The 24,751-nt window shown below is 41.7% G+C and overlaps 1 protein-coding gene across 2 annotated transcripts in view; it reads left to right on the top strand.

The window, feature by feature from the left end:
* Positions 1 to 24,751, top strand: part of zfyve9a (zinc finger, FYVE domain containing 9a) — a 33,876-nt gene that overhangs the window by 5,069 nt on the left and 4,056 nt on the right. The window contains exons 2-18 of one of the 2 annotated variants that reach the window (XM_044219986.1): positions 4,234 to 4,337; positions 5,711 to 5,818; positions 7,057 to 8,522; positions 10,166 to 10,265; positions 10,977 to 11,153; positions 11,388 to 11,551; positions 13,257 to 13,386; positions 13,740 to 13,862; positions 14,810 to 14,965; positions 16,007 to 16,231; positions 18,561 to 18,643; positions 18,760 to 18,864; positions 20,505 to 20,655; positions 20,891 to 20,971; positions 22,048 to 22,210; positions 23,439 to 23,544; positions 24,044 to 24,220. In XM_044219986.1, coding sequence (XP_044075921.1) covers positions 5,749 to 5,818; positions 7,057 to 8,522; positions 10,166 to 10,265; positions 10,977 to 11,153; positions 11,388 to 11,551; positions 13,257 to 13,386; positions 13,740 to 13,862; positions 14,810 to 14,965; positions 16,007 to 16,231; positions 18,561 to 18,643; positions 18,760 to 18,864; positions 20,505 to 20,655; positions 20,891 to 20,971; positions 22,048 to 22,210; positions 23,439 to 23,544; positions 24,044 to 24,220 — 3,477 coding nt within the window. In that variant the 5' untranslated portion in view covers positions 4,234 to 4,337; positions 5,711 to 5,748. The remainder of the gene's footprint in view (positions 1 to 4,233; positions 4,338 to 5,710; positions 5,819 to 7,056; positions 8,523 to 10,165; positions 10,266 to 10,976; positions 11,154 to 11,387; positions 11,552 to 13,256; positions 13,387 to 13,739; positions 13,863 to 14,809; positions 14,966 to 16,006; positions 16,232 to 18,560; positions 18,644 to 18,759; positions 18,865 to 20,504; positions 20,656 to 20,890; positions 20,972 to 22,047; positions 22,211 to 23,438; positions 23,545 to 24,043; positions 24,221 to 24,751) is intronic. The other variant, XM_044219987.1, reaches the window with a different exon arrangement.

The following is a 24,751-nucleotide window of genomic DNA, read 5'->3' on the forward strand; positions in this document are numbered from 1 at the left end:
ATCCACCTGATTAGTGAGGATGTGAATGCAGCCCTCTCACAGTAAACAACAACAGTCTTGTTCTGACAGCGAGGACTTAATGAACTGTTTTAGCATTCTAGTTTGTCCGAGCTTCCTCACTGTGTATGTCCTTGTCTTATTTAATTTTGCTGCCATGCCAGGATGTCCAGTCAGGCATGGTTTATCGTGTTAGTAGTCTGTTAGGCCATTTCATTATTAGCATGTCTGGCTTACGCTGGAGGCTGGAGCATGTCTTTAGTAAATGGGGATCAACTGCAGTTCGCTTGATTTTAAATAAAGAATAAAGACCCCGTTCTTGTTCTTAGTCATGTTTCAATGTAATGCGTTATACTTTTACACCAATTTTAAAAAATACCATTATTTATGTTTTGCCCTTTTTCATATATGCTTTTTACTATCATTGTATTGACACACAAAAATGTAGAAAATGAGGGAGGCCACCTTTCATAATTCATTATGTGTGCAGTGACTTGACTTTTGATAATCAATTAATTGTCTTTACCCATTTTATCAAGATAAAACACCAACCCCCTGGATCTAGCTTGTCCTACAGTCCTAGCTACTGTAACAAAGAGTTTCCCTACGGGGATCAATAAAGTATTTCTGTCCAGTGTGAGGATTTGCAGCTTTTTTACCGTTTTAAACTGAGTATCTTTAGGTTTTAGACAGTTGTAGACAAGTAATTTGAAGATGTCTCCTTGGACTCTGGGAACTTGTGATGGACATTTTTTTTTACTGTTTTGTGACATTTCATAGATCCAACAGTCTCTTAATGCGACAAAGCAATCATCAGATTAATCAATAAAGTTAAAGCAGCATTGTTGTAGCATTATAGAAAAAGGCAGTGCTGAAATGATGAGTAGAAAACTCATAGCTCATAAACCAAAGTACTGGACAAATAAAAATTTTGACCTGATGATGTTGCTAGATGAAAAGTCAGAGGATCACTGAAGTAGTGACAAACCTATCCTGAGGGGGATTGTACCAAATTTCATGGCAATCCATCTAATAGTTGTTGACGGATTTCAGTCTGGACCAAAGCGGTGGACTGAACGACCGACCGACATTACCATTCCCTAGAGCCATGCCACTAGCACTGCTAAAAATATGAAACCATGTCAAATTCAGAAACTAATTAAAGACAATATTATGGGCTTTGTTAAATTGTGATGGACATAGTTTATAGCTCATTTAGAGTAACTGTCAAGTGAGCTCCACTGGCATGCACAATCTCGATATTCTTGTTATTCTTCAGGCCACAACACATGTACTTGCTTGTGTCATTAGTTTAGGAGTTGGAGCATGTTCATACGCATTTTCTTAAGATTATGTTGCTGCAGGACCATTTTCCTTTTAGTCCTACAGGCAGTCTGACTGAAGCACTCTCTCATGCACATATGTCTCCTTTGAAGCATCTTCCCAAGTTTACATGTCTAAAAATACAACTCCTTCACGCACTTTGACTAAAGATGCATTATTCAATGCCTCTACAGAGTAATTAAATCTTAATCAGGGATGGGCTCCTGTCCTCATGAAGGCGTGTGTGTGTGTGTGTTTGTTCACACGTGTTTGTGTGTGTGTTTTTGGTGTGCACTATCCCGCAGTCCACTGGAGCGGAGCTTTTCAGGCTCTTATGGTGCGAGACGATTTTAAGAAGTCAGTACGGAGGAAAACCTCTCTGCTGAAGTAGAAGGTGTAGAGGTGTCGAAACTCAGTACTTTTTTAGGACTGAACAAAATGTGTCCGTACACTGAATATCAAATGGACATCAAATGTCTGTCAGATTCTTTTTCTTGTTTACCTTCTTTTGATCGGATAGTTCCGGATGAAATAAAAATTTTACCAATTTTGTGGGGCACCCTGGTGGCCTGCGGGTTACGGCCCCGGCCATGAATTGCAACATCTCCAGCTTGAATCTGGCTCTGGACCTGCATGTCTTTTCCCATATGTCTCTCCCCTCATTTTCTGTCATCTCCCATTCTCTCACACACACACACACACACACTCACACTCTTAACATAAAAAAAAATACGGATTTGTATTTTTCTAAGGTATCAAAAAGGTCAAAGCATTTTGGTATTGGTACCAAAGCTTAGGTAACATATAGTATCATCTAGTATTGCTAAAGTTCAAATGAAACCCAGCATGCATTAATCGCACAGTATTTTCCACAAATACAAAATAATTTGGGTTACCTGACCAGGTGCATTTGACTCCACTGAGAAAGATTCCTTTTGAATTATTTTTATTAACGTATGACTTTCAAAAATCTGAAAAGAATTGCAACTAAAAGTTAAGTGAAAAGTGTACTAATCTGAGGTAAGATTGTGATTGCAATGGTTTGCAGGTGACTCTTGTGTTGGAGTTTCCCAAATGCATTCAAAGGTTTCATTAATTGGTAGAAGGCTAAATCACTGTTACCTGCTATAGAGTAGATTAAAAAAAGGTGCTCATATGAAATACTTAAATGTCACAGTTTATTTTGGCAAGTAGATTTAAGTCTTGCATTGATTGATCGTTGACGTCACTTTGGTGTGTGTTGTGCCTAAACTGAGTCATCATACGCCATCTGGACTGTGCTTGCCTTAAGGTTTGTAACATGCTTGAATTAAAGCACAGTTGCTTTGTTTCGTTCACTGATGGGTTATTCATTTTGTCGATTTTCTTAATTTAACGGAGTCTTTCTGTAGTCACTGCATTTTTTTTCTTTGTATTGTTGGCTCTGATAGCAGTGTTCTCCTTCAGCCTCGTTCTGGTGTGGCAGAAATGGTTTGACCCACGGTACACACTACATGTGCTGTCCTGTGCCTTCACTGTTTTGTGCTGACATCGTGGCCATGCTTGTACCTTAAACTAAGCGGAAAATGTGTTGACTCTGCTCCTTTCTCCAAGGCCTGCGCTCTGCTGAATATCTGGTCTCTGGTGTAATCCCTGGTCGCTCTTGTCCTTATGAGAATGACCCTGAAGTTCAGCTTGGCTGTTCCTCATTTGCAGCCCTACACACACCGACACACACACACACACACACACACAAACCTCCTCACGGCCCACACCATCACATCCTCACTCCAAGGTCTTCTCATCAGCAAGGACAGACTGGGCAGGTTTAGGCCCTGATCAGAGTATCAGACAGGCCGCGGTTTTCACAGCGAGAAGCTTCTTTTTCCATTTGTTTTCAATAGGCAGTAAGCATTTTGCGTGCTGCTCATGCACCCTGGGCGTCTCATGTATTACGCCCAGGGCGCCTTGCGTTTTTGCAGGAGCGCTCTGAACGCCTCAAGTTGAAAAAACTTCACCTCAGAGCAGAAAAGTACCCAACGTCATTTGTGTTTTTTTCCCATTGTCCAGTCAGATCAGATTTGTGCGTTTTTACTTCACAGCAAAATCACGGTTAGGCTAAGGACAGGTGATTCGGTGGTTGCCTAGCAACAATTTAAAAAACAAAACAGCGAGCTGATCTTTTTTTTTTTTTTTTTTTATAATTGTAGGCTTCAACAAAAAAGGCGCTTTGCAATCTGCAAAAAGTGCTCTGTCTGATCGGGGCCTTACTGTGATTCAGGCTTCAGCTGTCTTCCATTCATGACTCTGCCTTGTCGAGCGTGGATGGGTAATGGCTCACTATGTATGATAATGTGCAATACACACGATATGCTAGAATCTTTTTTTTTTTTTTTTTTTTTTTTTTTTTTACTGTATTTTCAATTGAAGGTGTTCTTCATGAACTAGAGTGTCCTACACTTTATCTAAGATTTTGTTCTGATTCATCATCAACCTGACGGGTGGAGACGTGATGTGATTCTTTTCTTTATTTCAACATAAATGTGTATCATATGCTTGAAATTAGGGCTTCAACTAACGATTATTTTCATTATCGATGAATCATTTTGGGTATAAATTGGTGAAAAATGGCCATTATCATTTCCCAGAGCTCAGGGTGAAATGTTTAAATAGCTTGTTTTATCCAACCAACAGTCCAAAACCCAAAGATATTCAGTTTCCTATCATATCATATATGACAAAGAAAAAGCATCAAATCCTCTCATTTGAGAAGCTGTAAATATGTAAACATTTGGCATTTTTGCTTGAAATAATTCATCGATTCTCATAATAACCATACTCATTGTATAATCTCTGAGTGAAACTAGCAGCATGCTTTGCCACGCAGGTTGAGAAGCAGCTCTTTGCTGAATGATGTTTCTCTCCATGTCTAAGGTGTGGGCGCTGGGCGCTTGCCAGACTGGGTGAAGTGAGAACTGATAGGGAAACCCGCTGAGAAAAAACACCGCCTGGGACTGCTGAGGAGGACCTCTGTGCAGGTGAGGACTGATGGAGAGAGGAGCATTATTTCATGACTAAATATATATATACAGGATTTTCACTGGAGTCAGAAATTTATAGAAAAGAATATAGACCATTTCCAAGTTATAAAACAAACAATTCATCATGATAAAGTTCACAATACCTGGATAACCTACAGAGCGTGCTGGCCTCGGATGCTTGGCTTTACACTGAGGTAAATTGAACTTGTGATATGACTTGCATACTATGTTACTATTTCAACTGTCTTCAGGAGTTTCACGTTGAAAGCTGTCAATGTAGGAGCTAAGAGAATATGAAAAGTATGTATTGTCAAAGCAAAATCAAGTCACGAACCCCTGGATTTACCTACAAAGCAACATTTGCATTTTTATGGTTTAGCGTGATGCTATCATTCAAACTGACCTCCAAAGAGTTTTGTAGTAGGACATGTTTTGATTGCTAGATCGCCAACATCACAAGCAGCCGTTACTAAGAAACAGTCAGAGATACAGTACAGTGCAAGCTGGTTCTCTATCTCTACAAAATTATGTCCTTTCTCCTTTCCTAACCATTTCCTTGAGCCATATTAAATGAGAACATGCACGTGAGATATTTGGAAAAGTAAACTATTTAATCATGCATCGTCATTAGGGTGGGTGTGTCATGTCATTTTTCAAGCAAAACTTCCATCTTAAATTCTTAAGCTTGTTTTTTTCCTCTGTTTTTAAAATGTTGTAAATTTAATATTTTGGTGTTTGACGAAGACGAAGCAAGTGAGTTAAAGATGTCATCTTGGACTTGAGGAAACTGTGATGAGCATTTTTCACTATTGTCTTACATTTAATAGACCTAAGTGATTAATTGATCAAATAATCTGCAGATTTATTGATAGTGAAAGAAATCATTAGTTGCAGCCCTAAGGTCATCTTTTAAATATTGCTGCAACAAATTTGGGATATTTTTTTGTGCAGTTTTGGCTTAAGGAGAAGGTTTAAGAAGCATAGAAACACCTTTCCGTAGTATGCAGAGAATTTGATAAGTTCGTATCCTGGATGTCACCTTGTTACTGTATTCCAGGTCATGTAATTCACTCCATAACCTGCCTAATCAAAAAATACTTTTTTACCCATACTTATCCAAAACCATACTTCCCTTTCATTATCTCTGTGACCCCAGAGTGATGACAAAAGAGAGGACTGCATAGGAGGGAAATGAGAAGTGAGAGCGAAAGAGAGTTAGAGGGGATATTTCTACTTAAACAAATCGTATTAAAGTGAGTAGAGGACAAAGATATAAAAAGGAGATATGATTCAGGCCGCGGGGGACATCTGCATACAGTATGGAAATGCGAACAGATTTGGTATTAAGGACACTCTCTTCCTGCTTCTAGGTTCACGCAGCCGTCAGCAGGGTGGAGCTTCTTGACCCATGGAGAATTACTTCCAGGCCGAGGCCTTCAACCTGGACAAGGTGTTGGACGAGTTCGAGCAGAACGAAGGTGAGCTACCGTGTTAGAGATGAGACGGCGACAAACAATGAGTCATTGCGCTTGAGAAAAGAGGGATGGGACAAGGTGTAGCTGTGGGATTGAAGTTTCAGAGGAGCTGTGGTTAGGATGGCGTAATGTAACCCATGAGTAAATCGTCAAGGTGTCAGACAATCAGCCACCACCCAATGAGTTTGAGTAACATTTACAGGTGGTGATTGAGGGTGTGCAGAGAGGGAATAGGACTAATTGGATTATCCATTTCCCTCGAGCTTAAGTGAAACTGTGTTATTGGTGCAAGACAAGAGGGTTGTCTTATTATTATTTTTATTTATTTTTTTCTTCACACTTAATGCTCACAATAAGTAAAGAAATTGTGTTAGGGCATTTTTGAAACAGTGGTTCCACTGAGTTTATTTATGGTGATTGTCAAGTAAACACTGCTTTACTGAGTGTATCTGCAGACTCCCAGCTCTCCTGTACAAACGGTCTGCTTATTATAGATGAAAGACGGCTCTTTTTTTCTGGATTTACGGAAGATGACCCCAGAAAAATGCCAGTCCTCCACACGAAGCATATTTTGATGGTACTGTGAGCTCAGTGTGTATTTTGGCTGTGAGTGATTATCTGTGTGTCCTCTGCCAGAGATCCAGCTTGGCAGATTAACTCTGTGTGAGTTAATGTGTGTGTGCTTGAACCTTGTACAGCACATACTAAAACAGCTTAGCATGAATTCCAGTGGAGGGAGGAGGAGAGCACTATACAGTAGCTGACATGGCTGTGTGAGACAGTCGTTTTTAAATAAATATTGTAAGAATTTCCGCTCGTATTGCTCAGCATTCATGTGTCAACTTGACTGATGGCTCCCAGGGGTGACCAAGCCGATTGGCCCACTTACTCAGAATTTCCCAGTCCATCCACACACACTAATTTCCCACTCCATGCCAACCTCATTTCTCAATTTGTCCCCTGATTTGTTCCTGCCATTTTTAGCTCTTTCGATCACCTGGGAGTGTGTATCTTTGTATCTCTGTGGCAGTTCATTTGAGGCTTCCAGTCTTGCTGTTGTAGGTTCATGATCTCTTTGCTGGTAGCCGCTTCTTCTTATTTCCTGTTTGTCTTCAACGTGACAAGAAACCCACAAGCTATGCAAAATAAAGACACAAACATAAACACTAAGGTTTTATGACAAATAAGGCAAAGTGAGATCCATATTAATTGTCTGTTTTCATCTCTTCTTTCTCTGCCAGATGAGACAGACAATCCCATTCTCTCGGATGCCAAGTGGACCCAGATCCTGGCCCCGCCAGCCCACCTGCTCTCTCTGAATCCCGCCCTGGCCCACGCAGACCTCAGCCCCCGGGAGAGTCCACTGCCCTTCAAGACCCTCCCTGACTCTTCTTCCAGCGCCTCCCCGGGGGCAGACACTAAAAGACATCCCGGTCCCGAACCTCCATCCTGGGTAGAGGAGAGGCCAGCAGACGTCCATAGCCCACCCCTCCCCCAACCCAACATCGGCAAACTGGTGGGCACAGACGACCTCTCGCCGCCCCCTGTGACGGCCTGTAGTGCTGTGGAGAACGGGTGCCCTGCCAGCCCTGCAAGCCCACAACTGGATGGGCTCAGCAAGGAGAAAAGTTCTCCTCCAGATAACCAGCCTGGTGCTTCTGACCAAGAGGCTAAACCTCATCATGAGGAGAGAGCCACCTCAGCAGCAGGAGGAGGAGGCTCCACCGTCAGTCACAGTCACTTTACCTTTGAGGTTGGATTAGGACAGGAAGAAACTCAGTCTCCAAAAATTCATCCAAATGTGCAACCAACAACACAAAATGGGGAAGATGTCAAAGAGGAGGCAGTTACAGCTGTTTTACATGACAATGGTCAAGAAATACAAACTGACAACTTAAAAGAGGAGCAGGTAAAAAGTTTCCTGAATAGCGGGAGAGACGTTCAGGCTGCTTGTGAGGTGGAGGAGAATGGTGTATCTCCTCCTGACAGGGTCAGAATGGAGGAGAAGGAGAGGAGATGTTGTCCAGAGGGACAGATAAACCAACTCCTCAGAATAACAAGCCTTCCCAATGGCTTGGAGCAGGAGAGCAGTAGCCATTCCAAGCTTAAGGAGATAGAAGAGCGGGAGGAGGAGGGTTTTTCTCACTCTCCTGTCCCCTCCAAAGAGGATTCTGTCACTGAGGAGAAAGAAATGGAGGAGAGCAAGCAAGAGGGCAGCGAAGGAGGAGGAGCAGCGGGGTCAGGTAGCATCCAACCAAAACTCAACAACAATCGTCTGCAGCCGGTCAGTGTTCCCTACGGAGGGGCACGACCAAAGCAGCCGGTCAGCCTCAAGCTCCAGATCCCACAGCCGCTGTCGGGCCAGGTCCAAAATCAGCTTGGCACGTCCGCCGTCAGCAAGAACAAAAACCTGGAGAACCAGTGTCGGAGAAGCATACCTGCTGAAACTACGTTCAGTGGGACTGATCAGAGTGCAGTCGGGGTGAACGGAGATGGTGTTGTCCACTCTCCTCCCCGGATGCCCTCGGAGAGCCCAGACAATGACCTCCAGGCAGGCCAACAGGGCGCTCTGTGCAGGAAACCTGCCAGCTCCCTGGGAGAGGTTGCCCCTGTGTGGGTGCCCGACTCCCAGGCTCCTGTCTGTATGAAATGTGATGTCAAGTTCACCTTTACCAAGAGGAGGCACCACTGCAGGGCCTGCGGCAAGGTCAGTGGTGTGCTAGAGCTGCTTTTAAGTGAAAATCTAAACTAAAAGCACTGTAACACGCTTAAAAACAATGATTATAGCAATGTACCTGGCATATCTGGGCCAGTTCTGTTGTTTGGTTATTTATTGGTGATGTATTAGTCCATGTAGTCCATGGATCTAAGAGCCCTACTCGGTTTCTATTCTTTGAGCATATCAGAGATGTATTCTGGGCCTAAGCCATTCAGTGATTTATAGACTAGTAGCAGCACTTTAAAATCTATTCTGTAACTAACTGGAAACCAGTGTAAAGAGTAGAAAGAGAACTGGAGTAATGTGCTCTGTCCTCTTGGTCCTGGATAAAACTCTAGCGGCAGCATTCTGAATGAGCTGCAGCTGTTTAATGGTCTTTTTGGGAAGACCCGTTAAGAGATCATTACAGTAGCCCACCCTACTGAAAATAAGCGCGTGTATGAGCCTCTCTTGGTCATTTTGGGACACCAAACCCTTGAGTCTGGCTTCATTTTTAAGGTGATATACGGCTGTCTTAGTGATTGCTTTGATAGAAGGTTGCCTGTTCAATCCCCCGGACAGGCAGGATGAATCTGGGTGGGGGAAATTGAAAAGCAGCGCTTGCCCCTCCCACCACTGAGGTGCCCTTGAGCAAGGCCCTTAACCCCAACCGCTCCAGTGGAGCTGCTCAGTGGCCAGTGGATCAGACTGTGGTTGTACTGGACAGCTTCCAGGTGTGAATGTGTAACTGTGTGAATGTGATCAGGGCGTTCCTGAAAAAGAGAGCATTGTCTCATCCCCTTCAATAAATAAAGGTGAAATGGCTGGTGAAAGTGAGATCTATTAGTAGACTCAACACTGCAAACAACAGGATAAATAAGTGCTTAACAAACGGCACAAAATCATGCATACAAGTAGAAGAATACCATGAGAAATGCATTGCAACTTTTAAAATACATAACAGAGTAATATAGTGCTTGAAGTGCTTTGATAGATGAGTTCCTTTTTAGGCCTTTCTTTGCAGATAAACTCAGTGGGTGTGCAGGTTGCTTTCTAGCATTATGGCTACACATGCAGCGGGGTGTCCGCACAGTTCTTTAAAATGAAGATGTGGTCGCTGACACTGCATTGGAAAATTGCCGGACTGCTACTTAATTTCCCATGGTGGATAACAAACACACTCTCTGCCACTTGAGCAGGGAGGAGCAGGCACTGCAGTAATACTGACACAAGCACTGGGGCCACAAACAATAGACGCAGCGGGATCCTCAGTGCATCCGCCACCAGACTGGTAGATCCACAAACCAGTTTATGATGATGAAATTAAATGGATCCTCCACCCTGTGTCTAATAAAAATACATGGTACTGGATAATGATGTGAAAGGAGGTGCTAATCCATTGAAAGCAAAGTGCCCTGTACACAGCTGCAGCTCGTTGAAGTGCTGGCAAAGTACAGAAAATCAATATCCATAAAATGGTACATTTGCTGCACACTTAATCACAACTTATTTTCAATTCCACACCTTTTTAAAAATCTTCACAGGTAAAGTAAAATCATTTGGAGAAATGTTTTCTGTCCAGTGTGCTCATCCTTTGTAGCAATGTGGTCCAAATAATATCTTTTTTTCTTTGTGGCTGTGTGTTTTTTGAGGTGTTCTGTGCGACGTGCTGCAGCCTGAAGTGCAGACTCACGTACATGGACAGGAAGGAGGCTCGGGTCTGTGTCACCTGTCATTCAGCTCTGACGAGTGGTGAGCATCATTGCAAGTAGAGAGTTAGTTCTTTACAACTTATATGTATTTATATGTATTATATATATTTATATGTATGCTCTGTATATATAAATACAAAAGACTGTACTCATTGAATATTTGAAGAATATATGAAAACTGTTTAAGATAAGGGTTCATGCACTCCCTTAGTTAAACTACAGTATGACTTTGTTGTTCAACACTCTTTTCAACAGAAAACTGTTGCAGCAGTATGATTTTTGCTATTGCATACATGTAGAGTGTTACAGTTACAGCTACTGTATGAATAGGCCTTTTTCACAGCAGACATTTTGACATCTTATAGGAGGAAAAGCACAGGTATAATTAACATTAATTTCGACTGTATTTCATTTAGGTGAGCCTGTTGGCTGCGCCACTTATTGGAACAGAGCCCACATTAACGAAATTAGTTACACCTGTGCTTGTTATACTATGACAACTCAAAATGTCTGCTGTGAAAAAAGTCTATTAATCTTAAGAGACATCACTGTGTATGGGAATACTATTTATATTGGCCACTATCGGCTATGAAAAACAATAGACATGTGAAAAATATCTTTTTGAAAAAGCACAGCCACCCGTCTTAAACGTTTAATACCTGTTTACATGTAGGATTTGATGTATTGCTTAAAAGACATCTTCTCTGATCTGTATAGTTTTTAGACTTTCTAATGATGTTTTCTGTCTCAGCTCAATCGTGGGAGACGACGGCCACTGCAAGCAACCACAGTCCGAACCCCAACAACCCAGCGGAGTACTGCTCCACCATCCCCCCTCTGCAGCAGGCCCAGGCCTCTGGGGTGCTCAGCTCCCCTCCTCCTACCGTCATGGTTCCCGTGGGAGTCCTGAAACAGCCTGGCAACGAGGGTACAACCTTTACCAAGAATAAAAATGCTCTAAGCACTTTATTTTTCACCTTTTACCGTGACATTCTGTCCCCATTACTTTTAAAGTTTTTTGTTTTTTGGGTTTTTTTTTTTTTTTTGCTGGTAAGGGTTTGCTTGCATACAGTTTCATTTATGTAACCTTGTGGTGTTTGTCTGTATGTTCAACCAATACATTAAGGTAAAATGCAATTTTGTGTGGGCCTCTCACCTTTAGGGTCCCTAACACGGGAGCAGAGGAGGGTGTGGTTTGCTGATGGGGTGCTACCTAATGGAGACACAGCAGAGTCCCCGAAACCTCCAACCTCCAGCCCCGCCCCCTCCCAGTCACTGGCCATCTCCACGTATTCAAACAAATCCTCCACTTCTGAATCCTCAGAGGTAGGCTTGGCACGAAAAACATTAACCCACAGCTAATGCTATTAGGTTAGCTTATATGGTCATAATAGCTACTATGCTGTTGCCTATAGGAAGCCACAAAGGACTCTTTCTGTGGGATTTTGGGTGGTGTAATGGCTGGGTCACAGACCGCAATAAACAGGCTGTAAACATTTCAAAGGAAACATTCCTTGTTTGCTCAATCAGAATTAGATATCCCAGTAGACTGAAATGCTTAAAGGAAAATACACAACATCCTCACAACAAATAACAGAACAGCAAGTTGAATCTGGTTGTTTCTGTGGTCGTGCTGTACACTCATTGGACTTGAATGCCAACCGTCAGGATGATTCATGGCCTGTTGAACAGGATGATTGTTGAAGCGTTTAAATGGCTTCATCTCATGGCCTGATGATGCTATGCAGCCAGAACTTGAGTAAAAAATCTGATTTTCACATGACACCATGAAAGTCATACTGGCATGAACTCAGTAATGCATGGATTAGAATTTACAGCCAAAGGTTTTGCTCACAGTGAGGTGACTACTGTACACAGGAACAGGAACAGTTCAGGCGTGTAGGACTAATAAACTCCATCAATTTTACATGTCAAAATCAATTTACTAGTTATAGGAAGTACTACTCAGCCTGTGGACACAGTTGTATGCTGTCTTCTGTGGCTCTGGAGGAGCTTTATCAAATCTAAGAAAATACGTCACTTTCATCTCATTTTGGTCTTGAAGATGACAAATTTATAACAGAAAGCTTCCCTTACAAACTGGTTGCATTGAGTTTTGAAAGAAGCAAAATATGCCATCAATTTGTATCCAGTGTTTTTGTGAGTGAGTTTAACTTGTACTAGGAACTAAAATCAGGATATCTTGGCCTCTGCAATCTTAATCTTGACTGTTCTGTTTTAAATTTGTGTCTCACAAGTGTCCCAACTTGAAAAAATGTTGGGACAGTTGCCTATTCACACATCATGTTTACCCTCCATTTAGCTGTTTGGTCTCCACCAAATAATGAGAAAAATATCTGGCCTCTTTAGCTGCTAAATGCTCCATTATTTTTACCAGCTAGTCATTAAATTACTAGCTGCCTGCTGCTGCTGGAAACTGGGTTGATGAGTGGAAGTGAAACAATAAAGCTCAAAGATGAGCTAAAAGATGCTGTAAAGTTCTGTAGAGGGGAATTGCAGTGTCAGGTGATATTTCTCTGTGGGTTTGTCACTACGAGCGACCCCTTTCACATTACACAGTGATTTTTTTTTTTTTTTTTTCACCCATTGTTAATATACATTTAGTGATTAAAGCAGCTTTAAGGAAATGCAATACTCGAGTTTCCCTTTAAGTACAACAATTCTGGGCATAACATTTTTTTATTCTATTACCGTCATTTATGCAACAAGTTGTTTGTTTTTAAATATTTACCGACATTGATGGTAATTCCCATAAATAACTGGTGTGTAATTGGTTTCTTAGCCAAAAGAAACCGAGAAGGTAGTCAGTTTTTTATTCTGGGTTTCTCTTGTTTTATTTTGAAGAAAACTGTTCAGATGCCACCTGTTCCATAAGAGCTATAGCACCCAGATGTACCTGTAATCACGCCCATGAAAACACTTTTGGATACTGCCACTCTGTTATTACATCTCACTGTGTGTTATAACCTACATCTAACCTTACACCCCCACCCTTCCTCTCCACCCCCAGGCAGCCCATACCCCCGTTGCCCCGGTGGGCAGCCCGGTGGGCAGCTCCCTCAGCCTGATCCCGGAGGACGGGCTCCCTCCCATCCTCATCTCCACTGGAGTCAAAGGAGGTACGGGAGGCCACATCACAGGTGCTTGCCCTCATCCTCACCATTCTGCTGCCTCCTCATTGCTCCGTCAGCTGCTGTGTTTGTGCTTAAGTGTGTGTTTTCATGTGCTTTATATCACGGCTCATGTTTCGACCACTCATTGCCAACAGGGGGAAGGAGAGGATTTGTTCATGCGAGTACAGTGATGATGTTAAAGAATTGGGAGGGTCTCTTAACTCCTTTATCATCCTCACTCGCCCCCCCTGATTCTCACTCCAACATCACCACCCCTCTCCCATACTCGGTTCTCTCCTGTCTGTTTATCTAACTTTACCTTGACTCCTCCCTTCACCCTCCTCTCCTTCTTTTGCTCCACCACAACTCACCTGCTGCAGACTATGCAGTGGAGGAGAGGCCGTCAGAGATCGTCCTCATGCAGCAGCTGGAGGAGGGAGGCCCAGACCCCCTGGTCTTCGTGCTCAATGCTAACCTGCTCGCCATGGTCAAGCTTGTCAACTGTGAGTTACCCAGCCAGTGCCTTTCTACCGTTCAAAGCAGCAAGGAGCAAAAATCTGTGTCTGTACTTGTAAATTATTGATTTCATGATGATCTAAGGAAAAGGGAAAATACACATTTGTACTGTATACATTTTTAATTGTGCCTGATTAAGCTTTTTGTTTTGAGTAGCCATACCCAAATATACCCAAAATTCAGATATTTCATGTATATGGATGTTTTTTTATATCCCTTTTCAGGCATGGAATATGTAACATTTCTGGCTTCACAGGGAAGAAGTGTGTTTTCTGTTCGCCTGCATCAGCGATGGATTTTAAAACTTATTTTGCTGTTAATTCGTATTAGCTCACATGCTGTAAGTGTTTTGCTGGAAATCCAGCAAATCCAGAAAATTTAAAATATAAGAAAGGAGACAGCTTGTCTGATTATTATTCTGGTTGTCTCATTTTTTTCAAGCTTTTTTGGCATCGCATTAAAGACTGATCTGACATGAGAAGAATTTTCCCAACTTAAAATGTTAATTCACAGTGTGTTGTGATTTATTTAAATTATTTTATGCTCTTTGTGCAAAAAAGATTATACTTGAGTAGTAAATTTATAGAGTTCTCTTAAAAAGGAGGAACAAGACATGCACTTAATTTCTCACTGAGCACATTTAATCTTGTATTTTTGTCGCCTTTATGTCAATCTGACAGCATTCAATTCAGACTTGTGTTGGAAGTTTTACCAAAATGTTGCTATGTCCGAACTAGTAAGATTGCCGTCATGACTTTTACGTAAAAGTGACTTGAGTGTTTATTCAGACGTGAGACAAACGTGTAAAACTTCCATCACATTTACAATGTGCATGTTTGAAAGGAGCTTAAGGAATGTTTATGGCTCTGAGGTAACTTGGTAACTGTCTCCTGTATGTCTGATTTGACAGACTAGTTGTTCTTGCAACCCACAGATGTAAACAGGAAGTGTTGGTACGTGACGACTAAGGGCATGCACGCCGTTGGCCAGGCAGAGGTGGTCATTCTGCTGCAGTGTCTACCTGACGAGAAGACCATCCCTAAAGACATCTTCACCCACTTTGTGCAGCTCTACCAGGAGGCCCTCAGTGGTAAGAACACAACCAACAGCTCCAACTGGAGGCACATTGTGAAATTAGTCTACCTCCACCGTGGGCCCCTCTTGGGGGAGATAGCAGCTCATTAGTAGTCCTGTCTCGAGGTCCACAGGTGAGTCCACCTGTCTCAATCAGGTGCTGCACAGTTAAAAATGAGTAATGTAATATAATGGGAGGGGAAAATGTTCCAGCTCTACTTTTTGTTCCATAGAGACGACAGGTGCACCTCTATTTGGAAACCAGGTTACTGTCCACCGCTGCTGAACTGTTTCTCAGCCTTTTTCATGAAAAATGGTCCAAACATTAGCGTCCTGCTGTCAGGTCCCCTCCCTCCAGGCATGACACCTCACCACTGCTTGTGCTGCGTTTTTAACTCCGTATGCTGCAGAGCAAAATCAGCTAATATCGGGTGACTTTGATGGCTTTCTCCCCTCAGGCTGTTTCCTTTTTCATATTCACACTGGAGCAGTTTCAGGCTGGTGGAAAGGAGCCATATTGTGTGTGTCGTTCTGATTAGCTCACCATCAGTCAGGTCTCGCAAAGAAGTGCTGGCTTTAGCAAGTCCCAGCCACCGAGCTTTGTCATGCCATTAGGTTTATTACGTTATCCCGTGGCATCTGAAGCCAGTGATCCCTCCCACAGATAATTAGTAACATGAACCCTTTGTGGGTAATATGAGGTTGTATGGCGAGCAGACTAAGCAAGGCTCCTTATCCAAACATTTTATATCTATATACCTCCATTTTCAGAGAATGAGAACTCCAGTTTCTCCCCTTTCTTTCCCTCATTTGCTTCTCATTTTCGTCCTTGACCTTTTCCTCCATCCTCTTCATTTTTATCTCCTTCACATCATTGCCTGCTTTTTATACATTTCCCTCCAAACTCCCCCCTATTATATTACTTCTCATTTCTCCCCCACTACCCTGCTGTGCCTTCCCCTGTCCTATTTCACCAACCCCTCCTCCTCACATCTCCTATATCACTAACCTCTCTCTTCTCCTCTCCTCCCCTCCCCTTCTTCCTCGTCTCCTAAAGGCAACGTGCTGAGCCACCTGAGTCACTCATTCTTCACACAGAGCTTCCTGGACAGTAAGGAGCATGGCGGCTTCCTCTACATCAGCCCCTCCTTCCAGTCGCTGCAAGACCTGCTGCTGCCCAACCCGCCCTACCTCTTTGGCATCCTGATACAGAAGTGGGAAACGCCCTGGGCCAAAGTCTTCCCCATCCGCCTCATGCTGCGGTTGGGCGCAGAGTACCGATGTGAGTCAGGACTACTGGGGTTCACAATATACAGTAATAGCAATATGGGGAAGACGTTTAATTTGATGATGTCATTTATTGTTATTTTAAAGTTCACATTTAGTTTTATTATGCATAAAGAACATTTATTTGGTCGGAAGTGCAAAAAATCTATATACACAAAGACACAATAACAGAATCGGTCCATAAAACAGCACAAAACCGAGTTTCAGAGTTCATTCTTGACCTTGGAAACACCAATTGACAAGACAATCTCACCTCAAGGTAAATTTTGGTAGCTGTTCTGCAGTTTTCAGTCATATCACATGGTCTTCATAAGCAGATCCTTTTTTTCCAGTTGTCATAGAAATGTAGATGTTCAAATTTCCAGTATTTATTTCTGAGCACTTTTTCAGATGTATTTTGCACAGACCAGTGAATTCACTAGTCTAATTCTTAATTTTTTGCATGTTGCTCAGCAGGGTTGTAGGTAGTTTTTGTTTGGTTGTCTCCTGATCGAGCTCCAAGTTCCACCTCATCTCTGTGTGGGGCTGGGAAACGTTTGAGACTCTGTACCAATTCCAAAATTATACTATTTTAGATACCTTACTTTGAGAAATATAAACATGTTTTTCTACAAAACAGTTTTTTCATTTAATAAAAGAAGACAAACTTCTCAATATTAGAAAGTTGAAGTCAGAAACTGATAAACAAGACTACAAATCTGAGCATTTGATACCAGTTTTCTGTACTTGTCAGATGTCGATACACAGTCGAACACATTTGGGTCAGTACCAAGACAGTACGGTCACATTAGTCTAACACCCAACAATATCTCCCCAAAAAAGGATGTGATGTCATATTTCTGATGTGGGTAATAAATAAATATTGATCTACAGTCACAAACTGTAAAAAGACTGTGAGAGCGATGTTGCAGTGTGTAGTCTGGCAGTGTAATATTGCACTAAACACAATGATGAAACATGCCAGACTAACAACTTGTGCATCAGTGTTTCTAATGACTGTGCACAAACACAACACTTTAACCTGCGAGTTTGTCAGAGCCGGCTGGAGACCAAAACAGGAAATGCATGCTTGAATTGTGGGCTTCAAGTGGAAGTGAATGTGACCAGCAAGATGGAGCCTCAGATTTGAGTGTAATTAGCAAACTGTGTCAGATTTACTGCTTTTTGTTTAGTAGTTCAACCGAACTTCACAAAGTTAAATTCGAAAACAGCGTGAGTGTCCTCTTATAGTTTGATGGTATATCATTGTAAAATATGATCCACATTGTTCTATAGAGCTTAGCATGTCAAGCCTGTAGACCTCATACCAGCCTGCGCTCATACGTTTCTCACACCTTCCCACGTGAACCAGGACGTCTTGTGAGGGGTTTTATCGGCGAGAGCCTCCTCTCCACCAAATCCCCTTCTCTCACAGCCAGATCTGCCAGCGCCGAGCGCCGCCTGGATCTGCTAAGCCTCTTGCCTGCTTCCATCGAGCACGGATAGAATACATTAACAAAGCCACATACAGTTGAGGCTCTTAAACACAAAATGTTAGCATCACCATAAAATTAATCCACCACACAAACGGTGTAGTTTTCTACGCTTTCACCTCTTACCTTAAGCAGTAACCAGCAGAAGGTCGGGTAGCTTGTCAGCATACGGATCCCCACTGAACTCCAGACTGAAGCCAAGATAGGTTTTTTTTTATTTTTTATTGCTAATGAGAGTTTGTGGCGAGATCTTATTTCCAGCTGTTTGCTGAGATAAGGCTAAAAATAGTCATCTAAGGAGCTTTTGGCTGCTGAAGAAAAAAGCAGCCTTATTTTTCACTTGTGGATTAGGAGTGTTCCTCCTAACTGCAGGCACAGTTCGCTGTATTTTGATGTGTGTGTGTGTGTGTGTGTGTGTGTGGGGTCTCATGTTCAGTTCATTTGCATTTATGAGGGAAGAGGATTGAAAACACAGGAAACACAAGTTGTGCAGTTAATAAAAACATGAAAAAACCTGGAAACACCTTACCTACAAAACAGAAAAAAGACCCAGAACCAAGACTGTTGAAATAAATTAATAAATGAAACAAGGAGGAATATTGTAGCAGCAACAAAGACCATAAAATAAAAAGAAATAACCTTTTCTGTGACCATGTTTCTCTAATTATTTTATACAGCAAAGGCTGAACCCAAAATGTTAAAATTATTTCCAAACTTGCATTATTTTGCTGTGAAACTCGATACATTTCCATGACAACTGAATAAGACTTGACACTTGATGAATGAAAAAAATAAGTAGCCTTGACATTAAATGGATTTATTAATAACTAAACTAAATATTTTGTTCTGCAGTTTATCCGTGTCCGCTGTTCAGCGTTCGCTTCAGAAAACCCCTCTTCGGAGAGACCGGTCACACTATAATGAATCTGCTCGCAGTAAGTTCTTTGTTTTTCTCTTCCTGTGCTTATGCTATTATTTATTTCTAGGTTGAAGAGCTCTGCTATATATTGTTAAAAAATAACATTAGCCTTTTTTTCCGTCCCTGTCGTAGGACTTCCGTAACTACCAGTACACACTACCGGTGGTGAAAGGTCTGGTTGTGGACATGGAGGTGAGGAAGACGAGCATTAAGATCCCCAGTAATCGTTACAATGAGGTGAGCGTCGTGCACCACATGCCGGTTGAAAATAAGGTTGCTCTCACAAAGAAAGTGATGTATTGTTTCCTTTTTGTTGTGGTTCGTGTCTTGTTCACAATGACTTTTTACCAACAAATCAAAGGCTATAAGTTAAACCAACTGACGGCTAATTTATTCATTGAAAAGTTTTGACGACTGTCGTCCTGCATCATGAGTGCTGCATTGACCCATATGGGGAAATCATGCACTTTAATGCTTCAGTGTGTATATTTTTTTAACATTATAAAGTTGTTTGTTTTGTCCAACCAACAGTCCAAAAACCTAAAAATACTTAATTTAATATTTTAATATTATACAAAACAGAGAAAAGCTGCTACTCAACCTCATGTTATGAATAATGACAAACGGGTAGAAAAGAGGCGTCTTCTACTGTTAAATTATAATTGTGTGGTTGCTACGTTTCACTCACTTTTTAAGAAATTACTTAAAATACATGGGGTAGGACAGAAGCACGAAACACATCTGTATATAATACTCTAACTGCATGGTTACCAAATCATCTTGCATACATGCGTTGCTTATACCGATCGCTTCCTTGATAGTTCACGTTCAGAAGATGGATTTAATAGTTCTTTAGCTTTTGAATATATGCTAAAATCACATATATGCTGCTATCCTGGTCTGCAGGAACCGCACCAGAGTCTGATTGGAAGCCGAGTAAGACCCACCTTTCACGTGGTCTAGGTCCGGTTGTTTAGTCCACACCAGAGTTTGATTGACGGCTGGCACACCAGCGTAAACGAACCAGAGTTCGTTAGAACCACACCAAACTTGTTGGGCGTCACAGCACCCTAAAACTACAAAACCTTCCGATTCAAACATTTAAGCATAAAACCAGATTCTAGACATCGAGACAAAGCAGAGCCATGTCTCATATGTTGCACATTTGAGCTTGTTTTCTCCAGAATCATACTCATCATTTTTCTAACAAAATTAAACCCTCCACCAGACTAATGACATCAGTGGAGGAGGCTCCTATTAAACTGCCTGAACATCAACGCACACATGTTCATTCTGTGTAGGTGATGTGTGACAAACTCTCCAGGGTCCCTGCAACTGAACATTAGGCGTGGGCTGCAGACTTGTTATAACTCTGCTGCCTCGAGGGTGTGAATGAATGTCCAACCAGAAGACGTGATACGCACAAAGCACCATTTGGCCGAGAAAGAAAGCCACGGTGGAGAGAGCGGTGCTGGTTGTAGCGTTTGGCTGCTGATGCAGTAACAGATGGGAACCCAGTAATGTGAAGTGGGGACTGTTTCTCAACAGCTTGCAGGCAAGCCTTTAGCGCAGCAAGTGGTTAAAGCCCTCCAGATTTTCAGTTTTATTTCTGATTTGCAAAGGACGGCTTCAAAGAGACGCAGAGGCCGGGGATTTAGCGGAATTAATATGTGGGATCTTTCAACTATTGATATCCACCCATGTCAGTGTCTTTCTTCACAATCTGTCATCTCAGCGCCATCCCATTTAACTCGAGGACTTTACCCACAAGCCCACTGCAATTAGGCTTAACCAGGCAGTCTCTGTTAAGCCCATTTTCCTCAGCACACACCCCAAAGGGCAGTTTAATTAGACATAGATATTATTTGTCCTTGCAGCTGATGAAGGCCATGAACAAGTCCAACGAACACGTGCTGGCCATGGGGGCGTGTTTCAACGACCGGGCCGACTCCCACCTGGTGTGTGTCCAAAACGATGATGGGAACTACCAGACGCAGGCCATCAGCATCCATCACCAGCCTCGCAAAGGTGCGGACACAGAAACAGATTCATCACATTGAAGACTTCCTTTATCTCTGACTGGTTTTTATGTCCAGCTTGTTGTCTGGAGAGCTCTGTTTGCCTGGAAATCCTCTTCCTGGCTGTCTGTTGTTATTTCTCTTGTCCTGTCTGTTTGCCTGGAAATATTTTGGCCTCTGTCAGTGGTTGATTTCGTGAAGTTGAACTTATTGTTTTTCCTTTTGTCTCTTTGTATTTTCTACAGTAACTGGAGCCTGCTTCTTTGTGTTCAGTGGTGCTTTGAAAGCCTCGTCGGGCTTCTTGGCCAAGACCAGCATTGTGGAAGGTGAGAACTGTGACAACAAACTACATGTTGGCTGTAAAAATACTGAAATATCAGTTGAGTATATTTATATGAAGCTACTTCACAAAGGTCTCGATACATACAAAGAATAATGCCCATGTTGGCACAGATTCATGATTAGTGCTGCAGTTAGGGGGTTGGAGTTGGACATATGAAGATATAAACTTATCAACTGTCAAAGATTTTGCTATAAAGTTTGTAGCATGGTAGCTATTTCTCACATCTCTGGGTATATTCGGCTGTTGTGGGAAATACTCCAAACCTATGAGAAAGACTGCTTCGTGGCAATATTTAATTCTTATGTGTTTTTTTGTGCATCAATGTGCTGAAGTACGTTGATTTGCCAAGTATTTATTTAATACACTGGAATACCCAAAAAAAACACATTTGGTTATTTTATCTAAAAACAGTTTCTCAGTAGATTTTCTAGAAAATTGACTATATCATGATGTTTATCCATATTTCCCACTGCTAGCTGCAACTGATGATGATTTAATTATCAGATATTCTGCTGATTATTTTTCAGTTAGTTCAGTCTATAAAATGTCTGAAAATAGTAAAAAAAAAAGAAAAAAAAGAATTGCCTGTCACAATTTTCCCGAAGCTCAAGTTAACACACCAAAAACTCAAAGATATTCAATATACAACAGAGAAAAGCAGCAAAATCCTCACATTTAAAAAGCTGAAACCAGTGAGTGTTTGGCCTTCTGGCTTGATAAATGACTGAAAGGGGCACTCCAGTGATTTAGTATTGTACTTCCATAAAGTTTGGAGAAAATGGTCAAAATATGTGCAGCAGATGCCGTGACTTTTGGTTCATACTATGGGTCAAGCTCCGAAAATGCTGAAGGCTACACTTCCTGTAATTCCACCAAGAACATTTTTTCATTTGCCTGATAAATGCTCGCCAGCTGCACACCTCCAGTTTTTAACAGGCTTTCTGTAAAGTTGTTTCCAAGCACATGAAAGATTAAATGTTTATCGAAATTACTAATTTTCTGTCATTCAACTTACAGATTCATATTGTTTCTAATTTGGATTCCCCCCCCCCCTCTTAGACGGTGTGATGATCCAGATCACAGCTGAGACCATGGACTCTCTACGGCAAGCCCTGAAGGACATGAAGGACTTCACCATCACGTGCGGTAAAGCCGACCAGGAGGAGAACCAGGAGCTCGTCCACATCCAGTGGACGGAGGACGACCACAACTTCAACAAGGGGTGAGACGGGAAGAGAAGAGGCCTTGTGAACAGACGAGGAGAAGGAGAGAGGGAGCTGGAAGAGATTCGTTTATGTCACGGACAATTGAACTGATAGCTTCCCAACTGCTGCATTTACTACTTTGCTATAAAAACTCATTAAGCATGCTTGGGGAAGCCCTCTGGAGGAAAATCTTAGCAGGGTGGAATGATGTGGTTCGACGTGGCTTTGAGATACAGACCAACGCAATCAATTTTACAGCAGTTTTGATAAAATCTGCAAATTTCAATGTGACTTTTCACGATTAAATATAATTGAGGCCTTTCACCAGATACTGTATCACTTCATTAGCAGAATATTCTCTGCTGTCGCTGATTAACCCTTATATTACCAGATAAGTTAACCAGATAGTTACATATTTAACTGCCTGCATGAATTGTCTACATTATTCTCTGTGTCCTTTTGTTTTACTGCTTGACTTATATTCCCCTCAGGCCTCCTGTACTGTTTTTTTTTTTTTTGTTCTTAATAGAATAGAAGAGGAAAAAACTTTATTGTCCACCAGAGAAGAATATTGTCTTTAGCTCTCCAAAACATAAAAAGCAGCATATAGAACAAATATAGTAAGAAAACCACCACTGATGTATAAAACACAGTACACCAGTAAAAGATACAAATAAAATACTCATTTTTGTAATTTAAAATGGTGATTGCGTTTGGAATAAAAGGTTTTTGGTTGCAAGAGGCACCTTTATCCATTATATGCTTTTATGTTTTGGCTGCTTGGTAATTCTCCTTTTTAAATGTTGTTTTTTTTAATGACTAACTAAAACATCTGGCACAGAGACAGTAGTTTAAATTTGCCTTTTGGCTATTTTTACATTTCCATCCGTTGATCAGCGTGTGCTCTCCTATTAAAAAAATCAGTAAAATAAAGGAGAATTAATTAAGAAAACATTAAAGTTGGCTGAGTGCAACCTCAGCCACAGTCTTTGGCCAGTGATCTCCAACTGAGCAGCTGGCAGGTCAGTGCCTTGCTGAAGGGCGCATCAACAGTAGCTGCTGAGGGAAATCTGTTTATTTGCATCTCCCACCCAGATTTTAAAACTTGCCTAGAGTGCTAATCGGTCGCCCCTCCCCACCTCCTCCTTTTACTCCTGCTTTACATTTACTTGTATGTTCTATCTCTAAATGCTCTGTTAAATTAGTTTAATCAAACACTGTTGTTGTGTGTGTTTGGCTATTCAGTGTCATCAGTCCGATCGACGGGAAGTCTATGGAGTCCATCACCAGCATCAAGATCTTCCACGGCTCGGAGTTCAAAGCCAACGGCAAAGTCATCCGCTGGACGGAGGTACAGTACACCCGACACTCGCACTGCTCATTTCACTGAGTATCGGTGAGAAAATCATGAGGTTTGAACGTCTCGTCTCTTTAACTGAGACCAAATTAAATTCTGATGTGACAAAATATCGTATAACTGTCAATACTGTGTTCAGGTTTGATTCACCAACCACTCCGGTTCAAGGATTGTGAAATTTACTGACAACACGTTACATAATTAATGTGCAAACCTGTCTAATGCAGCTTTAAGACCTTGTTGCCGTTTTTTTTCAGCTCAGCCCTGTTTCACCTCACTTGACACCATAAAGACATCTTTTTTCTTTCTTCCACTTCCTTGTCATTATCAAATATTTCAAAATCTAGATCAGAGTATGTCGTGTGCTACGTACTCTGTACGCCATGCTAATGTACCCTGGATCTAAGTCAGACAAGTTCTTGTTGCCGCTGTGTATTGTCTGAGCTGATAAATAAAATAAATAAATATTATTGTGTTTCTGGGATTCCCTCAGGTGTTTTTCCTCCAGAGCGAAGATCAACCCAACGGCCTGAGCGACCCGGCCGACCACAGCCGGCTGACGGAGAACGTGGCCAGAGCTTTCTGCATGGCGCTCTGTCCGCACCTGAAGCTGCTGAAGGAGGACGGCATGGCCAAACTGGGACTGAGGGTCACTCTGGACTCCGACCAGGTAGGTTCAGACGTTACAGTAACGTTATTGTCTTATTTATTCAGACTGTCGGGAAACCGGAACAGCATACTAGAGCAGCAATTTTGGGGGGGAACTGTAGACTAGCAAACATGTCAGGAGGGTGTTTCTGTGTAATTTGAAGCCTTTTTTGTGCTGAAACAATTTATGATAATCAAGCAAGCACACAAACTTTATCTAAATAGCACGTTTTAAAACAAAGCTTTGCAGGTGGAAGAAAAGATAAAGGGAGAGATAAGAGACAGAAAGCAATATATGAAAAACAAGGACCATTAAATGTCAAAAAAACAACAAAATATAAAGTTACAAAATCAAGAAAAAGAATATAAGTGTCAGTTGTCGTTCATCAGTAATAAAACAAAAAACAGCGTGTTGTTTTCAGCTGAATGCAGTTGTCTGTTTCTTATCAATAAAATGAGTTGGGTTTGCGGCTGTTCTGATTGACAATTGACTTTATTTTTGACATATTTTATAAATAATAACAATTTATTAAATCTGTAGCTCTAAAAGTCA

This window comes from Siniperca chuatsi, linkage group LG13, assembly GCF_020085105.1.
Source record: "Siniperca chuatsi isolate FFG_IHB_CAS linkage group LG13, ASM2008510v1, whole genome shotgun sequence".
In the NCBI taxonomy this organism is placed as follows: Eukaryota; Metazoa; Chordata; class Actinopteri; order Centrarchiformes; family Sinipercidae; genus Siniperca; species Siniperca chuatsi.